Genomic DNA, 14,463 nt, shown 5'->3' on the forward strand with positions numbered 1-14,463 from the left:
GCCTCGGCCTCCCAGAGTACTGGGACTACAGGCGTGAGCCACCACGTCCAGTCCACATATTGCTTCTGGCCTCTGTGGTAGACCTCCCAGACGGGATGGCCGGGCAGAGGCGCTCCCCACATCCCAGACGGGGCGGCCAGGCAGAGGTGCTCCTCACTTCCCAGACGGGGCGGCCGGGCAGAGGCGCTCCCCACTTCTTCCCAGACGGGGCGGCCGGGCAGAGACGCTTCTCACTTCCCGGATGGGGTGGCGGCCGGGCAGAGGGGCTCCTCACTTCCCGGACGGGGCGGCCGGGCAGAGGCGCTCCTCACATCCCAGACGATGGGTGGCCGGAAAACTTTTCTTTAGTTGGAGACTAAAAAGAAATGTGCCCTTATGCCTAAAGTTTTGTGGTAAAATTATGAGAGGTTTTAAGCCAACAAAAGAGCTGGGAGGTAGTCAGCCTGGTTTCCTATCTAGGGTTCATATCTAAAAGTCAACTGAGCATTCAAGACTCAAAATCAAGCCTGGCATTATCCGTGAATGGTGGATCTTGGGAAACTATATACACTCGGGGGGAAAAGTCTCTGCTATTGGCCGGGTGCAGTGCCTCACGCCTGTAATCCCAGCACTTTGGGAGGCCAAGGTGGGCAGATCATGAGGTCAGGAGTTCGAGACCAGCCTGGGTAACATGGTGAAACACTATCTCTACTAAAAATACAAAAAATTAGCCCAGTGTGGTGGTGTGTGCCTGTAATCCCAGCTCCTTAGGAGGCTGAGGCAGGAGAATCACTTGAACCCGGGAGGCAAAGGTTGCAGTGAGCCAAGATCATGCCACTGCACTCCAGCCTGGATGACAGAGTGAGACTACATCTCAAAAAAAGAAAAAAGTCTCTGCTATTGCTTCACTAATACCTGGAGTTCTACCATTAGTTTCACTGCTTCAAATTTAAGGCTTCCTTTCTCTAAAAATGCAAACACCTCTGAGAAAGATAGTAGAATACAGTGTGTTCAGCCACATAGTCTTTTACACCTTAGTATTAATTAACTATCAGTTTCTTCCCAACTTGTAGCTAATTAAGAAGAGTTTTTGATAAGAGGAGGAAATCAAGAGGCCAAAGAACAGTAGGATACTGGCCTTATGGGTATGTAAGTGTAGAAAATTCAGGAAGCTGACTTTAGGAAGGAAGCTAAAATGTGTAAATTTCTTTGGTCAGGAAGTAAATCTTGTTCATCCTTGAGCATAATGTTAGAATATCATAGCCAGTATAGATGGGTATAGAACAGATGAGTTAATGGATAAACAGCTCTGTTCACTTCATAGCTTTTGCCTAGGGGTTGCTCTGCCCAAAGCTGTAGTCCCAGGGTTATTTTGGGGTGACTGCTACCCTGCTACTCTGGCTTCCTTTTCTTCAGAATTACTCATGTGGGATGGTGATATGGTTGGGCTGTGTCCCCACCCAAATCTCATCTTGAATTGTAGTTTCCATAATCCCTACATGTCATGGGTGGGACCCAGTGGGAGATAATTGAATCATGGGGGTGGTTACCCTCATGCTATTCTCTTGATAATGAGTAAGTTTTCACAAGATCTGATGGTTTTATAAGAGACTCCCTGCTTCACTTGGTTCTCATTCTCTCTACTGCCAGCATGTGAAGAACGATGTATTTGCTTCCCCTTCTGCCATACTTGTAAGTTTTCTGCGTGTCCCCAGCCCCACGGAACTGTGAGTCAATTAAACCTCCTTTCTTTATAAATTACCCAGTCTCGGGCAGTTCTTTATAGCAGCATGAGAATGGACTAATACAGATGGTATGCCAGAACCTCATTGTTAACAGATGTTGGATCACTAGTATAACAAACAATTGCTAACTGCTAACACATTTTGCACTAAAACATTTTTAGAGTTAAACATATTTAGAGGAAAACGATAAAATATCTAGTTATACAGTTTTAAGTGTCTCCTTGTATAATAAAAACATTATTATCATCAGATGCTTGGTCAGGTCATTAACCAGCTCTGTCTCCCCTTCCCTATGAGTCTGACATTTCACAACTGACACCACTGGGGAAATACTGGGAGACTGGGAGATGAAGATAAACAGTGGATTTTCCCTCCACTGCTTAGTTTTTCCACTATTAGTATTTACAAATTTATTATATAATTTAGCAAAATGATGACTCAACCATGAAGCCAGTGCTCCCTCAACTACTGGATCAGTGGGAAAGGGAAAAGAAAAGCTAATGAAGTTAAAAAGAATTTACTCCTAGCAAAGTCACAGGTAAAGAGAGAACAAAGGATATATGATAAAAACATAGTCACATTGAGTTTATCAGTTATCAAATTTATTGATAATAGTTTTTTCTTTAGTGATTAGAAAAATATAAATATTAGGTTAAAATATTAAAGTTTCAAACTCCTAATGACAGATAGAAAATATTGCTATGGTTATAATCTGTGAAATCCATAGAGCTTGGACCTAATCTATATTGGTTCCTGGTGTATCTTCAGTGCCTAGCAGATAGTAGGTGCTCAGTGAATAGTTGTTAAATGAATGAACGAATGAATGAATATGAAATGCTGGTGACTCATTAGCCTTCTTTAAATAAGTGTAAAACCTTTAACAAATTATATCTAGATAATTAGGTCCAATACTAATGAGAAGGGACTTCAAGGATGAAGGAATGCATTCTAGAATCTATTTTATACTTGACAAAAACAGCAACGACTATTTCTTGGTCTCAAACTAAGTCACCCTGAAAAATCTACCCATGACCAATTTTCCTATGCTGAAAGACAGCCTGGGCTGTCTACACCAAGCAGATATAATTGATATAATTTTTACTAGCACAATCCTAAGATAATTGCCTACCTTCCCACTTTCTTCTGCCAATGTAGATGCAACCTAAGGCAAATGAAAAGAACTCATACTATATAAACTGATGCGGTCTTCAGTCCAAGGTGACTTTTAAAAATTCTTCCTCTGAATAAATACAAATTGGAAAAGTGGTTTCAGTTAACTATAAAAATAATGTATTTAAAAAGATTACTCTGAAATTAAGCCAATGTGGTTTTCTGTATTAGTTTATTAAGATAACTGCCTATCCTCCACTTAATTTTGCAAGTTGCGAACTTGATATGAAATAATCGAAGTAAAACGGTTTTCCTACATGTTAAAGACAGGTTGTAAGTAATCACATTTCCAAAGAATCCAGAAATGGAGACTCTTCCTTTAATCCATTTCATATGCCAGTGTGTTGGGTTATAAACATACCAAATACGCATGTGATATAGACTGGGTGTATTGTATTAAATACTAACTCAGTTACTATTGTACAAAATTAGAAGTTACAGTTATCACTATTGATGTTTCCAAGTCCAAACTATTTGCATAAGAATGACTATCAAGCCAGGCACAGTGGCTCACATCTGTAATCCCAGCACTTTGGGAGGCCAAGGCAAGTGGATCACCTGAGGTCAGGAGTTCAAGACCAGTCTAGCTAACAAGGTGAAACCTCATCTCTACTAAAATTACAAAATTTAGGTGGGTGTGGTGGCATGTGCCTGTAATCCTAGCTACTCAGGAGGCTGAGGTAGAAGAATCGCTTGAACCCGGGAGATTGGAGGTTGCAGTGAACTGAGATCGTGCCATTGCACTCCAGCCTGGGTAACAGAGCGAGACTCCATCTCAAAAAAAAAAAAAAAAAAGACCATCAAAAGTATGAAATTAGAGTCTCATTTGTGACTTTCAGTAAATTCTACCCTTGATCTTAGCCAAAAGGCGGAGAAGCAATGACTTTCAGTAAATTCTATAAAGGTGGTTAAGATGATATATATAATAGTTGGTGCTGTTGGGAAAGAGTATATATTGTAACTTTTTTAGACTAATGAATTCTCACTTTTAGTAGAGTGTTTTTGTTATGGCTGTGAACAGATAAAGATGTGTTAGGAACAATGGTGTGAAAAAAAAACAAAAACAAGCCTGTCCTCCCAAACCTTATTCCAAATCCTCCAACACTAACTAGTTATAAATCTCCATCAGCATGGACTTTAGGGAGACTATCCTGGATAAAATGCAAAAGGCTATGTGGTCAAGTAATTCTCTGCTAACTGCATGGCAGAGCTCATCATAAAGCAGAAGTTATTTATGTAATGAAAGGAAGATGCACGTCCTTGAGTCAACCAGTGTGGTCACAGCATGATTGATGTCCAAGAGCTAGAGGAACATGGGCCAAAACTCATCCAAAATAGACTGAAAGTCAGAGACTGAGGAGAGACAGGAAGCATTAAGAGACTGCTAAGTGATAAAGAGCTGCATAAATCAGCTTGCCGCATGTCAGAGAACAGTTTGACTTTGACCTGACATTTGTTTGTAGGTCAATTCCTTGCCCACATCTGTGTAGGCCTGGAGGGTCCCTTTCACTTGGCCAAGGGTTAGTCCAAGAATCCTAGACAAAACTGAAAAATAAGCAATTTTGTTCCACTACTTTTTACCTTGGAAAAGACTACTCCTTTAATCCTCAGGTACTTAGTGACCCCTGACTGCATCAAAATATGCTGTCAGCATCTTCATACACACAAATTGTCTAACACAAAATAGGTGCTCAGTATACATTTTCTTTTCCTCCTTCTTTCCCATAGCCAAATTATTGATGAAAATTTGCTCTTATTTTTGCCAGAGTATTTTGATTTTCACAGATACCAAATCCTTGAATCAAAGGAATAAGATAAGATAGTATAATTTTGGGCATAAACTCTTGTTAGTGTCTACTTCATTGATGTATGTGTCCTTCAGATAGGCACTCTGTGAAGTGCTTTATGTGGAGTATTTCATTTATTCCAACAATCATATGAGGTAGATACTAGCATTATCTTTGTTTTATAGGCTGAGAAAAGTAGGGCTTTTGGAGGTTGAGAACTTTCCCAAGAGTGAACAGCTAGCAAGTAAGGGATCCAGGGTATCTGCTCCAGGGCCTGTGCTTTGACCCTGTGCCATGTCCTGGGATGGCGCTTGATGTGAGTGAAAGGACTTACACCAGGTGTCTGATCTCAACATGTTCATTCTTTCCAGGGAACTTGATGCTGGTTATGGGTCCCCCATGTAAGGCTAGTGTAGTAGGCAGAATAACGACTTCCATCCCCACCCAAAGATATCCATGCCCTAATATCCAAGCCTGTGAAGATGTTACTTTGCATGGCAAAAGGGACTTTGCAGATGGGATTAAGGTTATGTAGACTTTAAAATCAGGGAGATTGGCCAGGCGCGGTGGCTCACACCTGTAATCCTGTAATCCGAGCACTTTGGGAGGCTGAGGTGCGCAGATCACGAGGTCAAGAGTTCGGGACCAGCCTGACTAACATGGTGAAACCCCATCTCTACTAAAAATACAAAAAAAAAATGTAGCCGGGTGTGGTGGCGCATGCCTGTAATCCCAGCTACTCAGGAGGCTGAGGCAGGAGAATCGCTTGAACCCGGGGGGCGGAGGTTGCAGTGAGCCGACATCGTGCCACTCCACTCCAGCCTGGGCGACAGAGTGAGACTCTGTCTCAAAAAAAAAAAAAGATCTGGGAGATTATCCCGGATTACCTGAGTGGGCCCAATCTAATCATATGAGTTCTTTTTTTTTTTTTTTGAGACGGAGTCTCACTCTGTCACCCAGGATGGAGTGCAGTGGTGCGATCTCTGCTTGCTGCAAGCTCCACCTCCTGGGTTCACGCCATTCTCCTGCCTCAGCCTCCCAAGTAGCTGGGACTACAGGTGACCACCACCACACCTGGCTAATTTTTTGTATTTTTAGTAGAGACGGGGTTTCACCATGTGGGCCAGGATGGTCTCAATCTCCTGACCTCATGATCTGCCCACCTCGGCCTCCCATAGTGCTGGGATTACAGATCACATGAGTTCTTAAAAGTGGAAGTAGAAGGCAGATGGCTGAGAGAGATGAGATGAAAGAAAAGGAAGAGAGATTCAAAATATTAGAGGGATTTCACTGCTGCTGGCAGTGGCTTTGAAGATGAAGAAGGAAATGGGGACTTGAGTCCTACAACCACAACAAACTGAATTCTGCCACAACTCAATGAGCAAAAAAACATGAATCTTTCTTTAAGCCTCCGAAAAGGAACAAAGCCCTGCCGACAGTACCTTGATTTTAACCCAGTAAGATTGACACAGAGCACTGTAACATAAAAAATTTGTGTTGTTTTAAGCCATCGAGTTTGGGATAATTTGTTACAGTAGCAATATAAACTTAATACAACGCTTAGTTTCTTTTTCTTTTCTTTTTTATTTATTTTTTCTGAGACAGGGTCTCACTCTGGTGTGATCGTAGCTCACTGCACTCTGGACCTCCCTGGCTCAAGCCATTCTCCTGCCTTAGTCTCCTCAGTAGCTGAAACTGTAGGAGCACGCCATCATGCCTGGCTAATTTTTTAAATTTTTCTTATAGAGACGAGATCACAAAATCCTGGGCTTAAGAGATCCTCCTGCCTTGGCTTCCCAAAGTACTGGGATTACAGGCATGAGCCACAGCACCTGGCCTGGTCAGTTTCTTTATTCATGTTAACTATATTTACCTGATGTCTCATCATGAAAGGAAGTGGGCAAAATTGTCTGACTCCTTCTGGTCCTTCTCTTATATGAAAAGAAAAGCAAAATTTCATGCCACCCTGTAGGCTATGAGGCAAACGTGGATTGTTCTCTGTGGTTGAACCCATACCCCAGGGTGAGTGAACACCGTATCATCCTGGTATGGAATCCAAACCCCAGGCTTTATCTGGAACTGGACTAACTGGTCTTGAACATAGAGAAACAACCTATTAGTGACTTCTTTTCTCCTATTAGTCCACTGTGCAGGTACCATTAGAGAAATGTCAAGGAGAAATAAAGGACACTTTTTTGTGTGTGTGAGTCTCCCTCTGTCGCCCAGGCTGGAGTGCAGTGGCGCAATCTCTGCTCACTGCAAGCTCTGCCTCCCAGGTTCACGCCAATCTCCTGCCTCAGCCTATGGAGTAGCTGGGAATACAGGCGCCCGCCACCACACCAGGCTAATTTTTTGGTATTTTTACTAGAGACGGGATTTCACCATGTTAGCCAGGGTGGTCTCGATCTCCTGACCTCGTGATCCGCCCGCCTCGGCCTCCCAAAGTGCTGGGATTACAGGCGTGAGCCACCGGGCCCAGCATAAAGGACACTTTTAAACCTGGTGAGAAATCTCTAGATTTGTGTTCAATAGCAATGACATATTAGTAATTTCACTATAAAAATACTTTGCTTAACTAAAGGATATTTCCATGTTGGTTTATTCTCAACTGTGAGCACTAATTTTCTAAAAATCAACTTCCTGTTTGATAAAGGGAGAAATATATTAAAATGGTTTGTCCATATTTTCAGTAGAAAATGTTTAAGAGTAGGACAAATGAGGTAAACAAAATGTAATTCAAATATATTCAATGAAACATGGTGATTTTCACATTTTATTTCCTTCAATGCTCTTTCTTAAATTACATTCAGCCTCTACATTTTCCTCCCATCATCTGGCAAGTCCGTGTCTCAGGTTTTGTTTACTCTTTTTCCCTTTTTATTCTGACATGTCATCATAAGCCTCCTGCAGCAGAGGGAGGGTGTATGTGCCAACAGGGCTGTGTCTGCAGGGGCTGAGGGTCTCCTGCCTGTCTCATTGGTGCCATGCCAGGGTACCCTACAAATGCAGAGGTGGGGGAAAGGAAGAGATTATCTGACAAATTATGCTGTACCTCTTCTCCCTAACATAAATGAGTAAGAACAAATGTGTTTGATGACTTCAACTTGTTTTCTTACCCTGAAGAAAGTTTGTGTAGAACAAAAGTGACCTGATCTGAGTTCTCCAGCAGAATTTTCCTCTCTAGCTCACAGAGGGTATAATAATAGTATTTGCCTCATCCCAAGTCAGTTCAACTTCCTCCTTAGAAATTGCCAAAGTTGGCCGGGTGCAGTGGCTCATGCCTGTAATCCCAGCACTTTGGGAGGCCGAGGCGGGCGGATCACACAGTCAGGAGATCGAGACCATCCTGGGTAACACGGTGAAACCCCATCTCTACTAAAAATACAAAAAATTAGCCGGGCGTGTTGGCGGGCACCTGTAGTCCCAGCTACTCGGGAGGCTGAGGCAGGAGAATGGCATGAACCCGGGAGGCGGAGCTTGCAGTGAGCCAAGATCGCGCCACTGCACTCCAGCCTGGGGGACAGAGAAAGACTCTGTCACAAAAAAAAAAAAAAGAAAGAAAGAAAGGAAGAAATCCAAATGAACAGTATGTTTCTAGATATTCCATGCATAGTTAATGTAGTACAAATGTTGCCACTGCATGAAACGTAGTGACAAAAACCTAGGTTGATTTGGATACCTAACTTAAAAGCATTTTGCTCCTTTGCTAAAATAAATAAATAATAAATAAAACAATCAAATTGTGAGGCTGGGTGCAGTGGCTCATGCCTGTAATCCCAGCACTTTGGGAGGCTGAGACGGGCGGATTACTTGAGCTCACAAGTTTGAGACCAGCCTGGGCAACATGGCAAAACTCCATCTCTACAAAAAAGTACAAGAATTAGCTGGGTGTGGTGGTGCACACCTGTAGGCCCAGCTACTTGGAGGGCTGAGGTGGGAGGATGGCATAAGCCCAGGAGGTGGAGGTTGCAGTGAGCCAACATTGTGCACTGCACTTCAGCCTGGGTGATATAGTCAAACCTTGTCTCAAAAAAAAAAAAAAGCACTTTGGGAGGCTGAGGCAGGCAGATCACTTGAGATCAGGAGTTCAAGACCAGCCTGGCCAACATGGTAAAACCCCATCTCTACAAAAAAACACAAAATGTGCACCTGTAGTCCCAGTTACTCAGGAGGCTGATGCACGAGAATCATTTGAATCTGGGAGGCTGAGGTTGCAGTGAGCCAAGATCATGCCACTGGACTCCAGTCGGTGACAGAGACAGACTCCATCTCAAAAAAAAAAAAAAAAAAAATCAAATCATGAAACACTTTAAGTACTCAAAAACAACCCCAACTTAATATAATACTGTACTCAGTAGGAAATTATACAAACTCACAACTGGTTTGAAGTTTACAGTTCAGTTATTCTGCTAAGCAGTTGTACTAGTTTCCTAGGGCTACTGTAACAGTCTCACAAACTGGGTAGCTTAAATAATAGAAATTGAGGCCGGCTACAGTGGCTCATGCCTGCAGTCTTAGCACTTTGGGAGGCCAACGTGGGGAGATCACTTGAGGTCAGGAGTTTGAGACCAGTTTGGCCAATGTGGTAAAACCCCATCTCTACCAAAAAAAAAAAAAAAAAATTAGCTTGGCATGGTGGCACACACCTGTAGTCCCAGCTACTTGGGAGGCTGAGGTGGGAGAATCGCCTGAACCTGGGAAGTGGAGGTTGCAATGAGTGGAGATTGTGTCACTGCAGTCCAGCCTGGGTGACCCAGCGAGACCCTGTCTCTAAATAAATAAATAAAACAGAAATTTATTATCTCACAGCTCTGGAGGCTGGAAGTCCAAGATCAAGGTCTCAGCAGGATTGGTTCCTTGTGAGGGCTGTGAGGGAAGGCTCTGTTCCAGGACCTTCTTCTTGGCTTGTAGATGGCCATCTTCTCCCCGTGTCTCTTCACAGTCTTCCCTTTATATGTATCTGTCTCCACCCAAATTTCACCCTCGTTTTTTTTTGAGATGGAGTCTTGCTGTGTTGCCCAGGCCAGAGTGCATTGGCTTGATCTCAGCTCACTGCAAGCTCTGCCTCCCGGGTTCACACCATTCTCCTGCCTCAGCCTCTTGAGTATCTGGGACTACAGGTGTGCACCACCACGCCCGGCTAATTTTTTGTATTTTTAGTACAAATGGGGTTTCATTGTGTTAGCAAGGATAGTCTTGTTCTCCTGACATCGTAATCAGCCCGCCTTGGCCTCCCAAAGTGCTAGGATTACAGGTGTGAGCCACCACGCCCGGCCAAATTTCCCCTTTTATAAGGACAACAGTCACACTGGACTGAGGTCCACCCTAATGAGTTCATTTGAATTTGACTACCTCTTTGAAGACCCTATCTCCAAATAAGATCACACTCTGAGGTACTGTAGGTTAGGATTCCAACATGTCTTCTTTAGGGAGGTGGAATACAATTCAACCCATAACAGCAATACAATATAGGGGTAAGAGCCTGATTCTGAATTCTAGCTCTGCCACTTATTGTGATATGAGAACTCACTATATCTCATTTTTTTTCCTTAAATGAGGATGAAACAGGTAGCATCTTCCTCATGCAGTTGTGAGGATTAAATGAACTAGTCCACATAACACTTGGAATACTCGGTGGTACAACACATGTTAGATATTCATTCACTCATTAATTCAACAAATAGTTATTGAACACCTACTAAGTGCCAGGCACTGTTCAATGTGCTTAAAATATTGAAGCAAATAAAATAAGCAAAAATGTCTACCCTTATGGAGCTCATAATCTAGTGAGGAGAGAAAGATAATTTAAAAATAGAACATGGTCTGGCATGGTGGTGGCTCATGCCTGTAATCCCAGAACTTTGGGAGGCCAAGGTGGGCAGACCACAGAGTTCAAGACTGGCCTGGGTAACATAGTGAAACCCCATCTATACTAAAAACACAAAAAATTAGCTGGACATGGTGGCACACGGCTATGGTCCCAGCTACTTGGGAGGCTGAGGTGGGAGGATGGCTTGAGCACAGCAGGAGGTCGAGGCTGTGGTGAGCTGTGACCATGCCTCTGTACTCCAGCCTGGGTGACAGAGTGAGACAGTCTCAAAAAAAAAGTAGAACATAATGCCAGACAGTAGTAAATTCTATGGAGAAAAATCAAGCTAGAGACCACTGGGGGTTGCAATTTGAGATTAGGGGTACCATTTGAGCAAATATCTGAATAATGGAAGGGGACAGTTAACGGTTAACTGGGGAAAGATACTTTCAGATAGAGGAGGGTTTCTGGACTGTCACATTATTGACATTTGGGGCTGGATAATTCTTTGTTGTGGGGGCTGTCCTGTGTGTTGCAGGATGTTTAGCAGCACCCCTAGTCTCTAACCACTAGATGCTAGTTGCACTTGCCACCTCCTGCCCTCCTTGTGTGACAATCTGTTTCACAACCAAAGTATCTCTAGACATTGCTACTCCTCCCCCCAGGAGGAGGAAGGGGAGAGGAAGTGCTCCCGGTTGAGAACCGCTGAAATAGAAGAAAAGCGAACGAACGCCCAGAGGCAGGAATGGGCTTACCTTGTCTGAGGCATAGCAAGGAGGCAGGCAGTAAGGGAAGTCCTCAGAAAGGGGAGGGATGAACCACGTCACCTGTGACCCTGATGCCATTCTTCAGGCAGATAGGAAGCTGCTGGAGGGTTGAGAACAAAAAGATAGCACAACTTGAGGCACATTTTAAAACAGATTCTACTGGCTGCCACATTGAGAATTAACTGTAGGCGAAAAGACGGAAGTAGACAGCAGGTTGTTTCATTTGTTCACTGATTTGGCTGGGTGGTGGTAGGAGCAGCTGAGAAAGCTGAGCTGAGAAGCTCTGAGGAAGAAAGGAGGAAGGAGAATTAGCATAAAAGGAAAAAGCTAGGCGTGGGCAAGATAACCTTTTGCAGAAGTGGAAGGCAGTAGGGTAATTAAGTAGATTTGAAAGCACAGAGGGGTTGTGTAGGACCAAGACAGAATGTTGGGGGCCAGTTGTGGGCAGGGCATTGAATGCTCTGCTAAGGAATGGGAGCTCTAGTCTGTTAGGATAATAATATGGAACTTCTGACAAAAATTCTGCAGCAGTGTGCAGAATAGGAGTCAGCAAGAGTAATTTTAGGAGTGTCTGGAAGTCATATGGGTGAGATAACAGGAGCCTAGGTTTAGGTGGAGGAAGAGCATGGCCAACTCATTCTGAAGGAAGCAAAAATGAGCTCCTGCCCTGAGACTTGGACCTTAGAATCTCCGTCTTCTTCAGAGTATTTTGAGTGTAGGAAGTGCAGACTATATTGGCTCCACAGAGAGAATTTGGACACTTGCCACGGTATCAGACATCAAGACAACGCAAGCCCACCATGAAAAGATTTAATGCAGTGCTTTCTTGGAAAAGGTGTACCCCAGGGAGGATGTGTTAGATTTCTTCAAGGGTCTTTACAAGGCAACGATTGTCTGTAGGTGAGAAAAACTGCCAAGTTAAGGCAAAGAGGGAGAAAGCAGGCCTGCTTCCAAAACGTTCTTTCACAATGCTCAAACATTTCAATTTTTTAGGTCAAAAATGCCTTAGCAGGTTTAGCACAGCAATGTAGGTGCCAAACTCGTCGCACTAAATTGCAGGCGGGAGCAACAAGGACGCCTGCCTCCTTTCTGCCTGCTTTTTGCAATAGTCCGATTTGAGAAGGGGACCCACAAGAGACACAAAATGCACGCCCCCACGCCACATCCTTTTTACCCAGCAATGGGTTAACACTGTCAACAGCCAGGCCACCTCGCAGCGGCCGCGGAGTTGCAGGCCCGCCCCCGCCGGGGTGTGGCGCTGTCCCCCTGGCACGGGGCGGGGAAGGAGGGGCGCGCGGCGGCCGGGCGGGGCGAGCGGAGGCGAGTGGAGGACGCGTAGACTCGCCGCGGTCCCCGCCTGCCGCTGCCCCGCCGCAGTCCCCGCTCCAGTCTATCCGGCACTAGGAACAGCCCCGGGCTGCGAGACGGTCCCCGCCATGTCTGCGGCCATGAGGGAGAGGTTCGACCGGTTCCTACACGAGAAGAACTGCATGACTGACCTTCTGGCCAAGCTCGAAGCCAAGACCGGCGTGAACCGGAGCTTCATCGCTCTTGGTAGGTGGCCGGGGGTCGCCGCCGCTGGCAGGGCCACGGGAGCCGCCGCTGTCCCAGCTGCTGGGGAAGGAAGCAGGGAGAGGACTCGGGAAAGGTGGAGTCGGAGACAGACGGGACAAGCAGCATCCTCGGGAATCAGGCTGGCCTCCCGGGAAGCGTGGGCATTGGAGAACCCCGCCGGGGCTGCCCAGGCTGACGGTCGCGGGCCTGGAGGGCAGCTGCGGCGCCGGGCGCTGGCAGCTGGAAGGGCCAGCGCTGACGTGTCCACCCCGCGGCCCGGCGCCCTATTCCTGCGGTCTGGCGCGGTGGGCGCGGACGGCGGTGCCCCTGCGGGCGGGCGCTTTGACGGAGGTACCCGGTCCTACCCGACCCTCCGTGGAGCTCCGCCCGGGGAGGGGCGCCCCTCGGGTGGGCGGGGGCTGCTGCTGCAGCGGGTGCGGGAGTCCGGGCGTCTGGGGACGCTCCCCGCGGAGCGCAGCTTCCCAGGCTGGAGCGCTGCCCAGAGGGCCCTGCGAGAGGGCGGAAAGGGGTGCCCCGGGCCGTCCCGGGCGCCGGGGGTTGCTGCGCAAAGCGCCGGGGCCCCCTGCGGGAGGTAGGAGAGGCACAACGGCGGGGCTGCCTGGTATCCCCAGACTTCAAGGCATGGCCCCGCGGACGCGCAGGCCCAGCTTCCGTGTGGTTTGTTTTTCTCGCTCCTTCAATCGAGCCGGGAGGAAAACTCCTACAACAGGCCCAGCCTCGCGCTGTGGGCGGCGGCTGTCCCGCGTGAACGGCTCTCATGCTGCCCGACCCACTTCTCTCCTTATGGTCCCCAGGTGTCATCGGACTGGTGGCCTTGTACCTGGTGTTCGGTTATGGAGCCTCTCTCCTCTGCAACCTGATAGGATTTGGCTACCCAGCCTACATCTCGTAAGTGACACACCCTGCAGCCGTCCCCTTCCCTTCCTCCCTTCCCCCCGCCCGCGCCTCCGCCCGCCCGCCCGCCACCCCACCGCAGGGCTGCTGCAGTAGACTGCACATCCGCATTTCCCGGGGAGAAAAGTGAAAGCTCGGCGGGGAGGGATGGGGTTGGACATAAGGGGTAGGGATAGTATTCACCATTTTGGAATTTTAACTTAATCCGTATCTCTTGACGATTAGCCTAAGGGTGTTTTCATTAGATTATCCTGGTAACCAGTGTCCCCCTCTTTGGCACACTAACAGGAAAGGGCTACCACTCTGTCGTCCTGCCTTTACTGGTGGGAGGATCTCAGAAGGTACGGGGAGCTGAGCACGTCTGTCTAGTAATTATTTTAATGGGTATTTCACCATATATTTATGCACCTAGAGAATAAAACCCTATCAATTAGGTCTTCCTTAATTCATAATTATGTTAATTCAGACAGTAGGCAGAATTTTATCTTTTTCTTTTATTTTGAAAAAGCCACATTATTACAGACAAACGTGGGAAATGCTTACCCTAGTGTAAAAACAAAAACCTTTAAAAATGCTCCATGATATAGCTCCTTGGTTATACAAGTCATTGATTTATATAATTGAGCTACTTAAAAAATGAATTTTTACGATTAGGATCTGAATTTATTACCAAAGTTGTTTTTATTCTACAGTGTGTTTATTTTTTTAATTCTACAATTTTATTTTTCCATTCGTGC

At 45.9% G+C, this 14,463-nt stretch overlaps 1 protein-coding gene across 1 annotated transcript in view; it reads left to right on the plus strand.

The window, feature by feature from the left end:
• The first annotated feature begins 12,562 nt into the window (after nt 1–12,562).
• REEP5 (receptor accessory protein 5) overlaps nt 12,563–14,463 on the plus strand; it is a 44,223-nt gene continuing 42,322 nt past the window's right edge. Inside the window, exons 1-2 of the mRNA XM_032156658.2 lie at nt 12,563–12,811; nt 13,627–13,720. Of these exons, the coding sequence (XP_032012549.1) occupies nt 12,694–12,811; nt 13,627–13,720 (212 nt within the window). The 5' untranslated portion in view covers nt 12,563–12,693. The remainder of the gene's footprint in view (nt 12,812–13,626; nt 13,721–14,463) is intronic.

This window comes from Hylobates moloch, unplaced genomic scaffold, assembly GCF_009828535.3.
Source record: "Hylobates moloch isolate HMO894 unplaced genomic scaffold, HMol_V3 SCAFFOLD_6, whole genome shotgun sequence".
Lineage (NCBI taxonomy): Eukaryota > Metazoa > Chordata > Mammalia > Primates > Hylobatidae > Hylobates > Hylobates moloch.